Source organism: Ascaphus truei, chromosome 9 (assembly GCF_040206685.1).
Source record: "Ascaphus truei isolate aAscTru1 chromosome 9, aAscTru1.hap1, whole genome shotgun sequence".
NCBI classification, from domain to species: Eukaryota; Metazoa; Chordata; class Amphibia; order Anura; family Ascaphidae; genus Ascaphus; species Ascaphus truei.
Genome location: NC_134491.1, coordinates 57,257,746 through 57,274,978, shown reverse-complemented (window position 1 = coordinate 57,274,978; position 17,233 = coordinate 57,257,746). Strand labels below are relative to the sequence as shown.

At 45.8% G+C, this 17,233-nt stretch overlaps 1 protein-coding gene across 1 annotated transcript; it reads right to left on the bottom strand.

Moving 5' to 3' along the window:
• Positions 1 to 1,548: 1,548 nt before the first annotated feature.
• HSP90AA1 (heat shock protein 90 alpha family class A member 1) lies at positions 1,549 to 16,699 on the bottom strand. The gene is given in 7 exon segments (XM_075615410.1): positions 1,549 to 1,652; positions 5,986 to 6,126; positions 6,129 to 6,312; positions 6,436 to 6,451; positions 6,453 to 6,574; positions 6,576 to 6,709; positions 16,681 to 16,699. Coding segments are annotated over 7 exon segments (720 nt in total).
• Between the last annotated feature and the right edge of the window lie 534 nt (positions 16,700 to 17,233).

Here is a 17,233-nt window from a genome sequence, read left to right as displayed (position 1 = left end):
GTATCACAGCTGAACCCCGTTATAACGCAGTGCTCGGGACCAAAGAATGAGACCGCGTTATAACCGGGATCATGATTTAAAAATAAATAAATAATGGGCACCGCGATCAGGGTTTCCACGTCTGCTGGAGGGGGAGAGCTGGGGTAACTCTCCCAGCTCTCCCTGAAGCCGGCATCACAGCAGCACGCCCACGCTGGACTTACCCGGAGAAGCAGGTGAGTCTGCAAGGCGGGGGAGGGAAGGGAGCAGGGGGAAGGCTCTCATGCAGCCTGGAGAAGCCAGGATGTCAGCTGTCTCTGTGAGTGTCCCTCCTCACCCCCAGCAGAGGTGCTGTGTGTGTGTGTAACAGTGACATACTGAATGGACAGTGTGTGATAGAAATGCTATTGAAGAACAAAGACACAATGAATATAGTTTTGCTATCAAATTAGTTGTGGCTCTCACAAACTTTTAATCATAAATACCCTGCTGATGGAAGAGATTACCTCCATATCCTCCTCAACTATAAAACAGCAAGGAACAATAGTCTATTAAGGTCCACACTGATTTCACAGAATGTGGCTGGGGCTATAAAACCCTTCCTTACTTTTAATCAAAACACCAGGTTGAATTACCCCAGGGCATGTAATCTAAGGGAGGGTGTGTTAGCTATTGGTGAACTCTACCAACCATCTTACAGAAGGTACCCGTGATGTGTTAAAGTTTGCAAACGGGAGCCACGCTTACACCGCGTTATAACCGGATCCACGTTGTAGCGGATCACGCGATAACAGGTTGAGCTGTATTTACAGAATGGAATTTGTTTTTCTAAAGCTAGGCTTCAGGAGACCAGTCTTGACTCTGTACAAGTGTAAATGTCCATTCTCTCCCACAAGGTCACCATTGTGGGCGATATCAGAAACAATTTATATGGCTTATGCCAAAATATGTCAGGGTAGCAGTACAGTGCTGATGTTTATAAACCTGCAAATGTGACAAGGTTTATTTTTTCCCCACAAACATTTTATACCCCATTTTCCCCTTTAAATGTTACTCACACACTAAGGTCTAGGACAGGGGTGTGTGGCGATTACAGAGGCCCCGCACTCTTCCCAAGGCATTTAATTTAAATGCCCGGGGACAGCGTGAGGCCTCTAACTCACTTACCTTAGCTTCTGGCGACATGTCATATCTTCAAATTACACTGCAGGGTCACGTTACCATGGCAACGTGATGTAATTTCATGCCAGAGCCAAGGTAAGGGCATGCAGGGGGAAAAGTTTGACCACCCCTGGTCTAGGAGACTGGCAAGATCGTATCATATGGTAACCATGCCAATAATGGTTACCAGAGCTAAGAAAAACAACTTCTTAGATGCAATAATTTACATTTTAATGTGCCCCAGTAGTGGCAGATCAATCATGTCTCTTACTTATAAATGACATTGCAATATAAACAAACTTACAACATAAAATAATACTTCACACAAAATAGTGAGTTTTCTGCACAATGTATAAAAACTTTAAGATTAGCATGAAACAAAGTTTTAGGCTATTAATCGGAACTAGCTTAATCAACTTCCTCCATCTGTGATGAGTCATCTCCTTCAAGTGGAGGCATTTCCTCAGTTACTGCTGGGTTCACATCTTCTGTAAATGCATCTTCATCAATTCCTATATTAAGAAAAGAAATAAAGTAAGAACTAATAAGATTTAATGGTAAAAGGGGACGATAGACAGCACACTAATAGTGTTAAATTTATGCAATTGCAGGGTGCACGGAACAAAAGGGGACCCTTATTCCCCTGTATAGTACTAACAAATCTACGTAAGTACCAGCACTCACTGTCTAATAGCTAAATGATGAAAACAGTTCTAATGCAGAAAATACATCTTATACTATATTAGTGAAAGCACTGTATGTTTGCCTGCCTGGATGTCCGGTGTCCCTAGGGGAAATCTCATTGGTCCCTTGGGTCGCCCGCCCCCGCACACCTCTCATTGGCCTGAGGCGGAGTGACGGCCCACACACACACACACACACAACACAGCAGCTCTATACACACACACACACACACACACACACACACACACACACACACACACACACACACACACACACACACACACACACACACACACACAACACAGCAGCTCTATACACACACACACACACACACAACACAGCAGCTCTATACACACACACACACACACACACAACACAGCAGCTCTATACACACACACACACACACACAACACAGCAGCTCTATACACACACACACACACACACACACAACACAGCAGCTCTATACACACACACACACACACACACACACACAACACAGCAGCTCTATACACACACACACACACACACACACACAACACAGCAGCTCTATACACACACACACACACACACACACACACAACACAGCAGCTCTATACACACACACACACACACACACAACACAGCAGCTCTATACACACACACACACACACACACACACAACACAGCAGCTCTATACACACACACACACACACACACACACAACACAGCAGCTCTATACACACACACACACACACACAACACAGCAGCTCTATACACACACACACACACACACAACACAGCAGCTCTATACACACACACACACACACACAACACAGCAGCTCTATACACACACACACACACACACAACACAGCAGCTCTATACACACACACACACACACAACACAGCAGCTCTATACACACACACACACACAACACAGCAGCTCTATACACACACACACACACACAACACAGCAGCTCTATACACACACACACACACAACACAGCAGCTCTATACACACACACACACACACACAACACAGCAGCTCTATACACACACACACACACACAACACAGCAGCTCTATACACACACACACACACACACAACACAGCAGCTCTATACACACACACACACACACAACACAGCAGCTCTATACACACACACACACAACACAGCAGCTCTATACACACACACACAACACAGCAGCTCTATACACACACACACACACACAACACAGCAGCTCTATACACACACACACACAACACAGCAGCTCTATACACACACACACACACACACACAACACAGCAGCTCTATACACACACACACACACAACACAGCAGCTCTATACACACACACACACCCTCTGTCCGCCCCCCTCCCCCCCCCCCCTCACGTGCGCCATCCTGCACTGGCTCCGGACGGGAAGCGCGGCCCTCCTACCCCAGCCGCTCCCTTACCTCCCCGGCGCTACCACCCGCTCAGGTAAGTCACTGTGCGTCCCGCCTCAGCCTCAGGCCCACTGCGCGTCCTGCCTCAGCCTCAGGCCCACTGCGCGTCCCGCCTCAGCCTCAGGCCCACTGCGCGTCCCGCCTCAGCCTCAGGCCCACTGCGTGTCCCGCCTCAGCCTCAGGCCCACTGCGCGTCCAGCCTCAGCCTCAGGCCCACACAGGGCGCTTCCTACCGCCGCTCAGCCAGACGCCACATCGAGCGGGCGCCTGGGGGGGGGGGGAGCGTGAGCTTAGGCCCACACAGGGCGCTTCCTGCAGCCGCCTGCACGCCTCACTCAGCAGGACGGCACATCGGGGGACCAAGCGGCCGCCGGGGGGGGGGAGCGCGAGTCACAGGGAACGGGGGGGGGGGAGTCACGGGGAACGGGGGGGGGGGAAATGCCCAAACATAAATTATGACAATACATATGCCCACCGCTCTCCACCCCCCCCCACTCCCCTTTCCCCCCCCCACTCCCCTTCCCCCCCCCCGCTCCCCTTTCTCCCCCCCGCTCCCCTTTCTCCCCCCTCCGCTCCCCTTTCTCCCCCCCCCCGCTCCCCTTTCTCCCCCCCCCGCTCCCCTTTCTCCCCCCCCCCCGCTCCCCTTTCTCCCCCCCCCGCTCCCCTTTCTCCCCCCCCGCTCCCCTTTCTCCCCCCCGCTCCCCTTTCTCCCCCCCCCCGCTCCCCTTTCTCCCCGCTCCCCTTTCTCCCCCCCCCGCTCCCCTTTCTCCCCCCCGCTCCCCTTTCTCCCCCCCCGCTCCCCTTTCTCCCCCCCCGCTCCCCTTTCTCCCCCCCCCGCTCCCCTTTCTCCCCCCCCCCGCTCCCCTTTCTCCCCCCCCCCGCTCCCCTTTCTCCCCCCCCCGCTCCCCTTTCTCCCCCCCCCGCTCCCCTTTCTCCCCCCCCCACTCCCCTTTCTCCCCCCCCGCTCCCCTTTCTCCCCCCCCCGCTCCCCTTTCTCCCCCCCCCCGCTCCCCTTTCTCCCCCCCCGCTCCCCTTTCTCCCCCCCCCCGCTCCCCTTTCTCCCCCCCCCGCTCCCCTTTCTCCCCCCCCCCGCTCCCCTTTCTCCCCCCCCCGCTCCCCTTTCTCCCCCCCGCTCCCCTTTCTCCCCCCCGCTCCCCTTTCTCCCCCCCCCCCCCCGCTCCCCTTTCTCCCCCCCCCGCTCCCCTTTCTCCCCCCCCCGCTCCCCTTTCTCCCCCCCCCCCCGAAACCTTTACAACAAATACTCACCTATTGTTCCACGAGTTATAAATAATACTACCTATTACGCATTTACATCCCGGGCAACGCCGGGTCTCTCAGCTAGTTTAATAATAAAACAAACCAGAAATAAATCAAATGTGTTTGCAGAAACCAGTGTCACAAATGGGCATGTCACAAAGTGAGGGGTGGGGGGGGGGGGGGGGGGAGGGGGAAGGAAAAGGGGAAAAAAACATGAAACACAAGGAATATAAACAAAAACTAAGCCTATACCCTAAGCCTCCCTTCCCCTATAACTGGTCAAATCAGACACCCCTGAAAATAGATAGCAATCATGCAGTGTAGGCTAAATACAGCTAATGGCAGGGCAGCAAGAATCCACTAAAGTCAATGCCAGTAGTTAAAGTACCACAAGACACTGTTGGCAGTAGTACAGTAAAGGCTGAACACAGTTTGCAAAAAAGCAGCTGGCAAATAAGCACCAGGAGTCCACAACAGTCAATAAAAGGCTAATGGGAATAGCAAATGAAATCAGTAATCAAACCCTCTGTGGCTCTGCTCCTCGTGCTCGTGTGGAGTGCTATCTATTTTCAGGGGTGTCTGATTTGACCAGTTATAGGGGAAGGGAGGCTTAGGGAAGTACCTCTGGGTCTTTTGGACCAGGGGGAATGGGCAAGATGAAGAGGTAGTCCCTCGAAACGTCGCCCCCCTAGCATACTTTCCGTTCTCCGTTTTTTGTGTATATTCCTTGTGTTTCATGTTTTTTCCCCTTTCCCTTCCCCCCCCCCCCCCCCACCCCTCACTTTGTGACGTGCCCATTTGTGACACTGGTTTCTGCAAACACATTTGATTTATTTCTGGTTTGTTTTATTATTAAATGTATTTTCTGCATTACAACTGTTTTCATCATTTAGCTATTAGACAGTGAGTGCTGGTACTTACGTAGATTTGTTAATAAGATTTAATGACTTAAAAGGCAAAGTAATTATCTAGCCCCAAGTACTCTTGTCACCATTTCTAAAAGCTTAATGCAGTACTACCATTTTAGCACAGAAACTGCAATGCACTAAGCTCAGGCGTGCGCAAAATTCTGAGAGAGGGGGAGCACTTGGAGGCCTTGCAATATTTAAATAAAATGACAAGGGAGCACGCAAGTCCTATGTCTCTCCGACAGACGTCACAGGAAAAGGTGAGGGAGTGGGGTACGCGCAAACAAAAGGTTTGCGTACCCCTGCACTAACCATTAGTAACAGCACAGAAATATACAAGATACTCAGCATTACAATCTACACTTCTACAAAATCAGGTATCTACCTGAAGATTTAAACATACTTTTAAGAGTTTTAAAAAAATAATGAAGAGTGAAATACATTTATTTCAGCAAAAACAATGAACACGGTGCACTCTTATCGTGGATGTGTATCTTGCGACTCCATTAAAACTTCTTCTGATTTTCAAGGGGGGGGGGGGAGGAAATTCTATATAATAATCTAACATACCAAGCCCGAGTTTGATCATTCTGTATATGCGATTAGCGTGTGTTTGTGGATCCTCCAGGCTAGAGCCTGATGACAGAAGTGCAGTCTCACAAAGAAGAATGACCAGATCCTTCACAGACTTGTCGTTCTTATCAGCCTCTGCCGCAATGTTTCAATAATGGAATGATCAGGATTTATCTCCAAGTGTTTCTTTGCTGCCATGTATCCCATTGTGGTGTTGTCTCTCAAGGCTTGAGCTTTCATTATTCTTTCCATGTTGGCTGTCCAACCATATGTGCTTGTTACAATACAGCAGGGGGAAGTAACCAGTCTGTTGGAGACCACAACCTAGAACAAAAATGAACAGAACAATGCATATATAACTAAAAATAAAAAATAAAGCCCAAGGAGCAAAAAGGTAGCACGGAGAAACCTGGATTAGGCAAGACAGACTTCGAAATAACAAACCACCTTTTCAACTTTTTTCTAAAATGTCTTTTATGATCTTGCAGAGATCCTCAAACTCAGCCTTTTTCTCCTCCTGCTTCTATGTGTCCTCCTCATCCTCTGGAAGCTCCAAGACTTCCTTAGTAACAGAGGCCAGTGGCCAGTGTCTTCCCCTCAAACTCCTTCAGTTGCTGTACACGGTATTCGTCAATGGGTTCTGTCATGTAGATCACTTCCAGTCCACGCTTACTAAGTCTTTCCACAAAGACAGAATGAGCCACCTATTCCTTTGTTTCACCTATAAATACAAAAAAGCAGAAAATGAATTAGACAAGATTATTTTGCCATCAACGAAGAGAATGTACAATTAAACACTTTTGTGGAAGGTCCATTACCAACACTACTTTTATGTTTCATTTAACGAACTGACATTTCAAATAGAAGCCAATATTCAACAAGAAAGTGTTCTGCGCAACAGGCAGATATATAAAAATGGCAAACTAAACATTCACCATTCATAAAATAAAAATGAATGATATGCACAAATATTTCTATTGATGGAGTGGCTCAGTGAGTAAAGACACTGACTGAAATCTATAAATCCCATCATCATCTTGAGATCTTGCATAAACCCCCATCTCACTAACATCGTAAAATGTTCAAACGGCAGCTTGAACTACCGCGCGACGGACGTCTCTGATGTCAGCACACCGGAAGTAAGCTTGGCTTGCGCCGGCATTAGAGAGAGGTCCGGCGCGCGCCAACATCTGAAGCTCGGCTTGGGACAAGGTGAAGGAGAGGCTTGCAGCCGGGGGAGAGCTGGATTGTCCAGCCACCGGGCCCGTCCTGAGACCATCACCAAGGTAAGTCTGTTTTTTTACATGTATTTGTGTGGGTGTATATTAATTATGTAGGGGGGGCGGGTGGACGTAACCCCGTCACAGGACAATATAAGAAATACACACACTGATGATAATAACAGTTTACTGCATGCATAATAATAATGATCATACAGAACCACTCAGGCCTCGCAGGGCCATGCCACCACACTGTGCCTCCAACACTGTGTCCACACCCCTTGGGGTTTACCCCAAAGTACTGAGGTGCCCCTGGGCACCCAACCACCCTAAGTGTGTGTGATAGTGCTACCCACACCCGTGTGCTACTGTTGGTGCACTTGTGGAATGTTGGTACACCTTCCAGGTGCTCCAGCACCTGGTATCACCGACTGAAGAGAAGGGATCCGCTGATCCAGCGACGTTGTCCGCAATGGCGTCCGCCTTCACGTGGGGTGAATTCCAGTGTGGATAATATCACCATGAAGGTAATCTCTGTGCCTTGCGGTGGTTGTCTGGTCCCAGACCACAGGCCGCAACTACTGCGCAGAATCCTTCTGTGTCCCTGACACTCTGAATGCTTAATGGGCAGTGTCCCTATCTAAGGGCCTGTCCCTGTAGCAGCCACAAACAGAACAGGGGAGTTGAGGCCTAGCTGGGACCTAACAGGGGGTCTCTGGCCTAGTGCAGGGGCCTACTGACACCCTGCATCTACACCCTTACCCTTTAATGTCCCAGATCCGACTGGCGTGGCTCTGTCAGCACGCCAAATGTAACAACTTACTGAGCAGGGAATCCTGCAGCCCTATTGGCTGCTCTGGGCCATCTGATTTCCAGCCCCTGTACATGATGGGGCTTGTAGTCCCCGTGGATCCCCCTGCTGCAATGGCCGCCGCACTTGCGCTATCACTGCACATGCGTGAGTCCCCTGCGCATGCGCGGCATTTCCAATATTGCACGCCCTTCCCGGCGTCTCGCCGAGGAGCGCCGGTGACTCGGTCGCCTCTCCAACCGCCCGCAATACACCTGCACTCACGGAAGTGCGCACAGTCCGCCGCCTCGCTCCGGCAGCCTCACAAACACGCCACACTTTCCCCAGTTGCAGCAGGGGGTAAGCGGAGCCAACGGGGAAACCCAAGGGGGAGTCTTGCCAAATTCTCCCCCTGGTGAAAAGACCAACGTCCCCGCTTGGGAACATTGTAACGCATAACCATCAATAGAAGTTATACAATAAAAAAAATGCATACGTGTATATACAATCTGAACACTTTGCCATGACTTTACATGAGATTTTACATTTCTGTGAACATTACAATCACAGATTTGATTTTGATGCAAGACCACTGCTGACCCGTTTTGTGGGGAAGGCTTGAGCGTAACATGTGTAATGGTCCGTGATGACCAACACATTGCAGATGCCTCGGGCATCTGGTTCAATCACAGTAAATCCATGCACACTAAGTTCACGGGACCAGAGCTCTTCAGGAGAGCCATTGGTGCAGCTCTGTTAGGGAGGGTCTTGCGCTGGATGCACGGTGAGCACCGGCGGCAGTGTCGTTCAACTGACTCTGTTAGGGCCTCTACCAGTTGAGGTAGCGTCACTCCTAAGGTGGAAGTTCCTGGAGACAGGGGGCTATAAGAAGTGGGGCTCTGACTATGAGTTTGCACGTGGCTACCCTGGTAGCGGCTGGTGGGAGGCGTCTCGGGTATCACACTTGAGGTGAAAGTGACCCTGGGTACGAGTAGGTCTGCTCGGACTGGTGTACTTGCGGCCATTCATCTCCCCGGGCTGTAGGGAGAGGTGGACGCTTCAGCATGATAGGAGGGTCCCGAAGTGAACGCGGCCATGGGAGGTGACAGCCCAGGGTATATTAGTGGGTAAACCTTGGGCAGGACCTCAGATTGGTTTAGGGCTTGAGGGGCATCTTCCAAGCATATCTTGTGGTCGATGACCAGTAATATGGTACTAGAGCAGAAATCGGCATCAAGTTTGCGTCCTAGGATCCTGGCACTGGCCAGACCCGGGGAGTTTCTCGCATGGTAGCAGACAGTAGTTATAGACGTAAGTATGGGGACTCCTCCCACTGCAACCATGTGGCACAGGGGTACGCGATATTCTAAGGCCCAGTCATGGACCTGTTGCTGAGAGGCTACGACTATGGTGTTGACTTGGTTTGACAGTTTGACTGCTGAGTAGGGCACCACAGGTCTGAGATCCCAACAGCGCCTCCATATGTATTTGGGATGGGTTGGGTACATTTTTTATTATGTATTGGGGAGGGGTTGGGTGTATTTTGTATTATTTATTTGGGAGGGGGGTTGTGTGTATTGATGTGAAACTTCTTTCCTGGCACCTACAGAGTTTTGATAGGAAAAATCACTTGTGTTGTAACAAAATTCTATAACGGAAGTCACGTCACTGCTGGCAGAAGAGGCCATCAGTGACGTCGGGGGAGGGAGAGGAAAGACACTGACTGACACACACATACACACACACAGTGACTGACAGACACACATACACTGATTGACAGACACACACACACACAAACACACTGACACACACACACACACTGACTGACACACACACTGTGTGTGTGTGTGTGTGTGTGTGTGTGTGTGTGTGTGTGTGTGTGTGTGTGTGTGTGTGTGTGTGTGTGTGTGTGTGTGTGTGTGTGTGTGTCAGTGTGTGTGTGTGACCCAGGCAGGGGGCTCCCGATCAGTGGATCGGCTCTAACGGCAGATCCATATACATATTCATTTCAGCCTGTGTGGAAGTGGTAGTTCCCATGCAGAAAAGGGGTACAATCTTCACCTGCATGGAACAGGTCAGCATCCCAGTAAGGGCTTTCTATTTTACGAAATAATTATTTTTGGTTTGAGGATACATTTTATTTACAGCAGCGTGGAACCGCCATGGGTACCAAATTTGCACCCAGCTATGCGAATTTATTCATGGGAATATGGGAAGAAGACTATATTTGGTCTATTCCTGAACTGGGTGCAAATTTGGTCCTATGGCGACGTTTCATCGATGATGTTATTTTTGTTTGGAGAGGTCTTCTTAGATTTATTGAATATATTAACGATAATGATTCCAATCTAAAATTTACATGTAACTATAGTAGACATTCTGTCAACTTCCTTGATTTGACTATCTTTGTGGAAGAAGGAAGTTTGAAAACTAAAACCTTCTACAAGGAGGTTGACAGTAATAATTACATCCTGCCCTCTAGCTGTCACCATCCTAGTTGGTTAAGCAATGTGCCATATGTCCAATTTAGAAGAGTAAGACGTAATTGCACAGATCTTAATGTCTTTGAGGAACAATCTAAGATATTGGAAAACAGATTCTTGGAAAGAAAGTATAATCCGGGTAATTTAAAAAGTGCCCTGACTAAAGCACGGAATTTGAATAGGGAAAATTTATTGTACACAGAGAGAAATAGTGAGAAAGAATTCAATAAAACTAATAAGGATAAATTCAGTTTTTCTTTTTTGACAAATTTCAATAAAGATTCATATAAAATTGTTAACATCACAAAGAAGCATTGGCACATCGTACGGAATGACACGATATTGGGTGACATGGTTCCTGAAGTGCCGACGGTTATATTTAGAAAGGCTAATAGCTTCAAGAATCATCTGGCTCCGAACTCGTTACCTAAAATAAAAGAAAATGTAGAAAATAATTGGTTACCTAAAGTTAAAGGTTTTTATGGATGCACAGTATACAAACCTTGCAAATACAGGGCAACGGAGAAATTCACATTCACTTCCCATGTGACAAAAGAAAAATATTACATCAAACATCATGTCACCTGCAGAACTGATTATGTCATCTATATGATCACATGTCCCTGTGGATTACAGTACATAGGGAAAACTTCTAGAGATGTACAAATTAGAATTCTAGAACACCTAGGAAACATTAGAAGGGGGGTTAATACACATCTCTTGTCAGAACATTTCATTAAATGTCATAAAGGAAATCCCACAGGGCTGACATTTACGGTCCTAGAAAAAGTCTCACCCCATTGGAGGGGAGGGGATCGCAATGTCCAGCTAACAAAAAGAGAGACCTATTGGATTTTCCCATTGAAAACCCTAACCCCTGGGGGACCCAATGTGAATATCGAATTGGGAGTGTTTCTTTAAGGGTCTGTTTATCTGATATATTGAGATCTTTTGCGATGATATAATTATATTATCTGTGATATTAATTGTGTTTTCTTTTATGTCTCCTTTTCTTTTGAGAAATACCACAATCGTCGTGAATAAAGTTAACTCTAGATTAGGATTGTTGAGCTTTTTAATTTGTTATATAATTTTAAATATTTTATATAAATTTTTATATCATTTTATTATGCCGATACTTTGTTTGTTTATATGCCACATTAGGCTAATATATGTATAAATTGTGCCCCTTTTTTGAGATTAAGAAAGGAGGTTGTTCCCATTTATCTGCCACATTAAGCAACTATGTGTGTAAATTCTACCACTTTTTTAAAAGAAAGGAGGTGTATGTAATAAGCTACGCCCACCCGCTCTGTTTACCTATGACGTCACATTGATTGGCCAATAGACTATAACTATAGAGGGAGGGGTTTAGAGTATTTAATACCCAGTCTAGCAGCCAATAGATACTCCTGACGAAGCCGTAAGAAGTAACGGCGAAACGCGTAGAGTGTTTCAGCCCACACCAGAGAGGAAGAACACAGAAGATCCACTCCTACCACCAGATCCGGAGGTTCCCATTGCACCGGAAGTGACGTGATGGGAGCCCCGGCGTGGACACGAGTGTTTCCGGTTGAGCGGAGGAGAGCGAGGAACTCAGAGTATCGCGACCAGCTGAACACCCGTTATCCACAATTCAATACTGCCTACCTCGATCATATGAAGTGTAAGCCTTCATTTTTGTATTCCCTGTTTTAATATAATACCATCTGCACTATATGGTCTCTTCTTTTTTCTTTGGAGGTTGGGGGCTGGTGGCTGCTGCATATACACAGGGTGCATCCACCCCTTAAGTTGGATGACTGCCCGAATTTGATTACTTTAATGTGAGTAGTCATTTTTGAGCCTTTTTTGCACAAATCACTGATTTAAAACATTATTGCACTATGTAATGTTCTTTTTATTTTTATGGCTACGAGACAAGCTCCCCTGATTTTTTGGAAGACCACATATTCTTTTCAGCCTGTGTGGAAGTGGTAGTTCCCATGCAGAAAAGGGGTACAATCTTCACCTGCATGGAACAGGTCAGCATCCCAGTAAGGGCCCAGTTTAAACTGGGTATAACGGACGATACTCAGGGGGGGAGGGTAGGTCCAATTCCAGGAAAGTAACCCAGCAGTACATCTCCCTCTGAGTGTTGAGTGAGCAATTAAGGAAGCACAGTAGTCATGAGTAACCACGAGAAAATAGTACAACGTTGACGTGTGTGTGAGGTGTCCCCGTGGCTGGGGACGTGAATAAAGACTGATGTACTACAAAAGCTCCAGGCGCCCATTATTTTCACCCTTGCTACGTCATTGCCCCGCTGCCTGAATCCATCACCCTGAGTCAAGGTAACACAGGCTGAGTAGCCAAATATTGTACATCAATGTAATCACCCCAGAAGCCGGGCAGGGAAGGTTACATTTACAAGAATGAACATGAAGGGTTGAAATGGTTAGAAAGAACTTATAAGGAAGGTTAAATGGTTATTTATTTATATGCAGGAAAAGCTATTTGCATTTAATTCATTTGTTGACAAAATTAATTAAATGTGTATTTCATGGCTAAAAACAATGAGAATACGTCCAATGCATTCAGTGTTAAATATACTATTATCATGTTCACAATACCCAATACTGATATAATAGGATTTCAGCAGGAATTAGTGTTTTACGTAGGCCCGATTGCACGTTATTTATTAGCATTTCTCTTTTTTTTCTGAACTGTGCTTGGGGACAGCAAATGTTATTATAGAGACCAGAATGTTCTTTCTGTTCCAAGTATTACTTTTTATTCACTGTGATTACGTTTTATTGACTGTGTTTGTTAGAGTAATAAAACCCTGGCATAATCTGTGGTCTTGTTTAGTCTGGTATAACTGGGCATGATATATCTGTAAACTCAATGTCACATCCTGCTTATCTGTGTCCTTTAAAGCAGCAGGCCACCCCCCTTTAATATGTGCATCAATACAATCCACACAATGAGGGCAGGGCTCAAAAAGGGATATGCCACAGCCTGTTTCAGAAGAGGAAGGGGATGTGACTTTGTAAATTGTTGCTACGGAAACAAAAAATGCTTGTTACATTATAATAGATTCAACATGTAATTCAGAGTTGATTTTTTTTAAAAATGCTACAAGTATTTTCTCATAGTACAGAACTGATTTACCGGTATTAAAAAAACACACATGTAGGATATCGCTTGGTCTGCAGCTTTAATATATTTCTAGTTTTGTAACCCCTTTCGCTTGGCCTTCCGTGATCTCACAGGAAAGAGTACTTCTGTTCTTCTGGCAACTAAAGGGTTACGGGCAATAAACAGGCGTGAGAAGCTTTGCGGGTTTTGATAGCTTTGCAAGTCTGATTGTATATGGTTTTATGTGGTTATTTGTCTATGTGACCCCGCCCCACTAATCACATTTGCATGTAAACCTTTCAATGCAGTATTTATTCTGGGTGAGCTATTTCCCAAACTATATAATCCACAATTGTACCTACTTGTAAAAAATACGTGTGTGTGTGTATATACAATCCGGACTCAACTAATGTTTTCTTGAACAAACCAGAGGGGTATTTGGGTTTGTCACCTTGAACAACCATATATAGGGAGGCTAGCTATAATAATCATATGTGTGCAGTTACATCTATATTTTTGTTTGAAGTTTCAACATGGCAGTGTTTAAACACAATGTATACACATATGTAAATTGAATATGGGGAGTTGATTTTCACAAAAACCCTGGCACCAAAGGAAGGTAAAAAATAAAGAATAACAATGAAAGAATACATTTCTAACATGTTGCTAATTTGTTAAGACACATCTGTCTTGAAAAATGGATATCTTCATTTTTAAGAATTTACAGTTCCACATGCACTGTGGAACACTTCGAATAGATGTGTCCGGTAATAACTACTCTCATATAACTACTTTTATTTAGCATAAACTCTACTTTATTGACTTAATAATGATGAAGCCCAGAGTCAGGGGCGGATTGTACATGTTGGTAAGACGAAGAGACAAATGAATATTAGCATATTAGAACATATTGGTAATATTAGACGTAAAGTCATGTTCCATCTTCTGTCTGAACATTTTATAACGAAACATCAAGGAGATATATCAGGCTTTAAATTCAGTGCTATAGAACATGTTCTTCCCCATTGGAGAGGGGGAGACAGAGACCTGGAACTAACAAAGAGGGAATCCTTTTGGATATTTACACTTAAGACATTAGTTCCAGGTGGTCTGAACGCTGAGCTTGATATAGGAGTATTTTTATAGAGCTTTTATAGTAATTTCGTAGTTATTAATATTGGCTTCCATTAGGTAGATTTTAATATGTTTTTAAATTTCTATTTTTAAAGTATGTATTGGATGTTGATTATGTCTTTTCTTGTTCTCTTCCCTCATATGTTCAATAGGTCACCAACAATCGTCGTTTTAAAATTACTGTTTTAGGTCGTTAATATGTGTGGTTATGTTGTTTTGGGGGCAACATAACCTATAATGTTGTTTTAAAATACATATATTTTTATTTTATATAGTGTAATTTAACGTATTTTATAACACTTCTACATATATTGGTAAATATTTAGATGCAATGGTTCACTTGCTAATATGTGAATATGTAAGGTTATTTGTACAATTATTTAAATACACTATTTTTATTTAGCTGTAACCATGCTGTAAAATGGCTGCAGTCATCTCTCCTGCTGACAGTAAGGCCTGGTAAGTTATGGGCATGCCAGCAGTAATCATGGAGGTTTGCCCTCACACCCTGGTGAGGTGCCCTATGTATGGATGGGAGTGGCCACAGGCTCTGACTCCATGGTTAGTGATGTCAGAGTTGTGTCAGCCCCCAGAGGATACATAAGGCACAGCACTGATCAAAAGTTAGTTCTTCTGGGGATTGATAGTTCAGAGGTTGTAGCTAAGTAGTTGGAGGAGTTCAGAGTTGGTACACTACAGGACTAATGAGACTGTGACCAGGGACCTGGCACAGAATAGACATCCCTACGGGGATAGGGAATCCCTACATTAGGAGGACAATACCTTTCAAAGGGAAGTACGGTGAACAATGGAGGGCTAATTACACCCATTGTGGAGGGCAGCTGGCCCACCGTACTAATAAAGATGACTCTGATAAAAGATACCCTCGTGTGTAAGTGTGGAGTAATTACACAGGGGGCTGCACCACAGAGGAGTTCCTCACCAGGACCATCCCCAAGCGGACGCTGGGATCCTGATGAGGTGGAGGCGCTGCACTGGATATAGGTAGGACTCAAGCACACTTCCTCAGCTGCCTGTCTGGGTTGGCGATCCCCAATACAACATCATGCGGGAGACTCAGGAGTGCTGTTGCCAACAGGTGCACCACCAGACATCACACTGTAATGGGGGCTGGTTAGACCACAGGCGCCAATATGAGATTGGGTGGGTCAGGCCAGTCCAGAAAACCCGTTACATAGTCATTATATATTTTTTATTATTCTGTCATTGTGAAGACTCATTTTATAATGCTCATATTGTATATTGTATATATAGTCTCTTATTGTACACACAGAGTATGTATTTACGTGCATTAGATTATTAAAGCTGTGTATGAGATGTTACTATTGTACCAATCAGAGTTTAGTATAGGGTATATATATTCAGCCATTAGCATGAATTAGCCACTCCTGAGGAAGACGTCATCACGTCAAAACGCGTTGAGTTTGTCTCGTTAGCCATCTTGGAGGAGAGAGAGAAGCAGAGGGATCCCTGTTGGTGTCCTCCGTTCCGGGTAGTCCGTGACGACATAATCCGGAAGTGACGCCACGGGACAAGACGCACGCGAGAGCTGCAGTGTATACCGAGGTGGTGAAAGTCGCGACACACCGAGGTGCCCAGCTGTTCACTGCTTTTACTTTCTGGACCCATGTAAGCCTCCATTTGTGAGCTCTTCACTGATACATTTGTTATTTGATCTGCACTGTGGTTTTTTTCTCTTTTGTTTGAGATTGCTGACCGCATATACCCCACCATCCAGACTGGGACGATTATAGTCAAAGACTGGCACATACGCTCCTTTTTCTAATTCACTTGTGAATAGAAAATTGGGAGCCTTATTTTGTTTATTAATCACGGTTTATACTGTATTACACTATCCACATTTCTTCTTTTTTGGGCTTTCGGCGACGCTCCCCTGGATCTCGAACTAGCGGATTGTACATACCTGCTTTAAGAGCAACCATCCTCCTGCAACGTTGCAGTGTCATGATGTTGTGGAGTCAGGTGACGTTACATTGTCATGGCAACACGTCACCATGTGACGTTGCAGTGCCATTTGACGTTGGGTCGCCATGACAACACAAAGCTGCAGGACGAGGGCTGCTCCAGAGAAGGTAAGACCCCCAACTCACTCCAACACAGCTGTGTGGTCCTGCACCAGTCCGGGGACTCTGTAGTTACCTCTTCTGGTCGGGCGGAAGTTGGATCCCGGACAGGAGAAGGCAAAGTATTCCAGGCGATTAAGGAGCTAGGGAGTCGCAGCACTGTCCCACTGTCCCACCGGTGCAACCCCGATCACCCAATAGGGCAATCCGTCAATGCCCACAGTCTCCAAAGGATTTTAGTTCCCCAGATAAATGTCTTAGAGAAAATAGAACATGGTGTCCATACTGATCCATTGAAGATATTTGTACATTTCTGTCAACAGTTGAGAAGTTTGATTTTGGAGGAAGGGTCAGAGAGCTTATAATGAGACTGTTAGTCATCTATCTCAATGT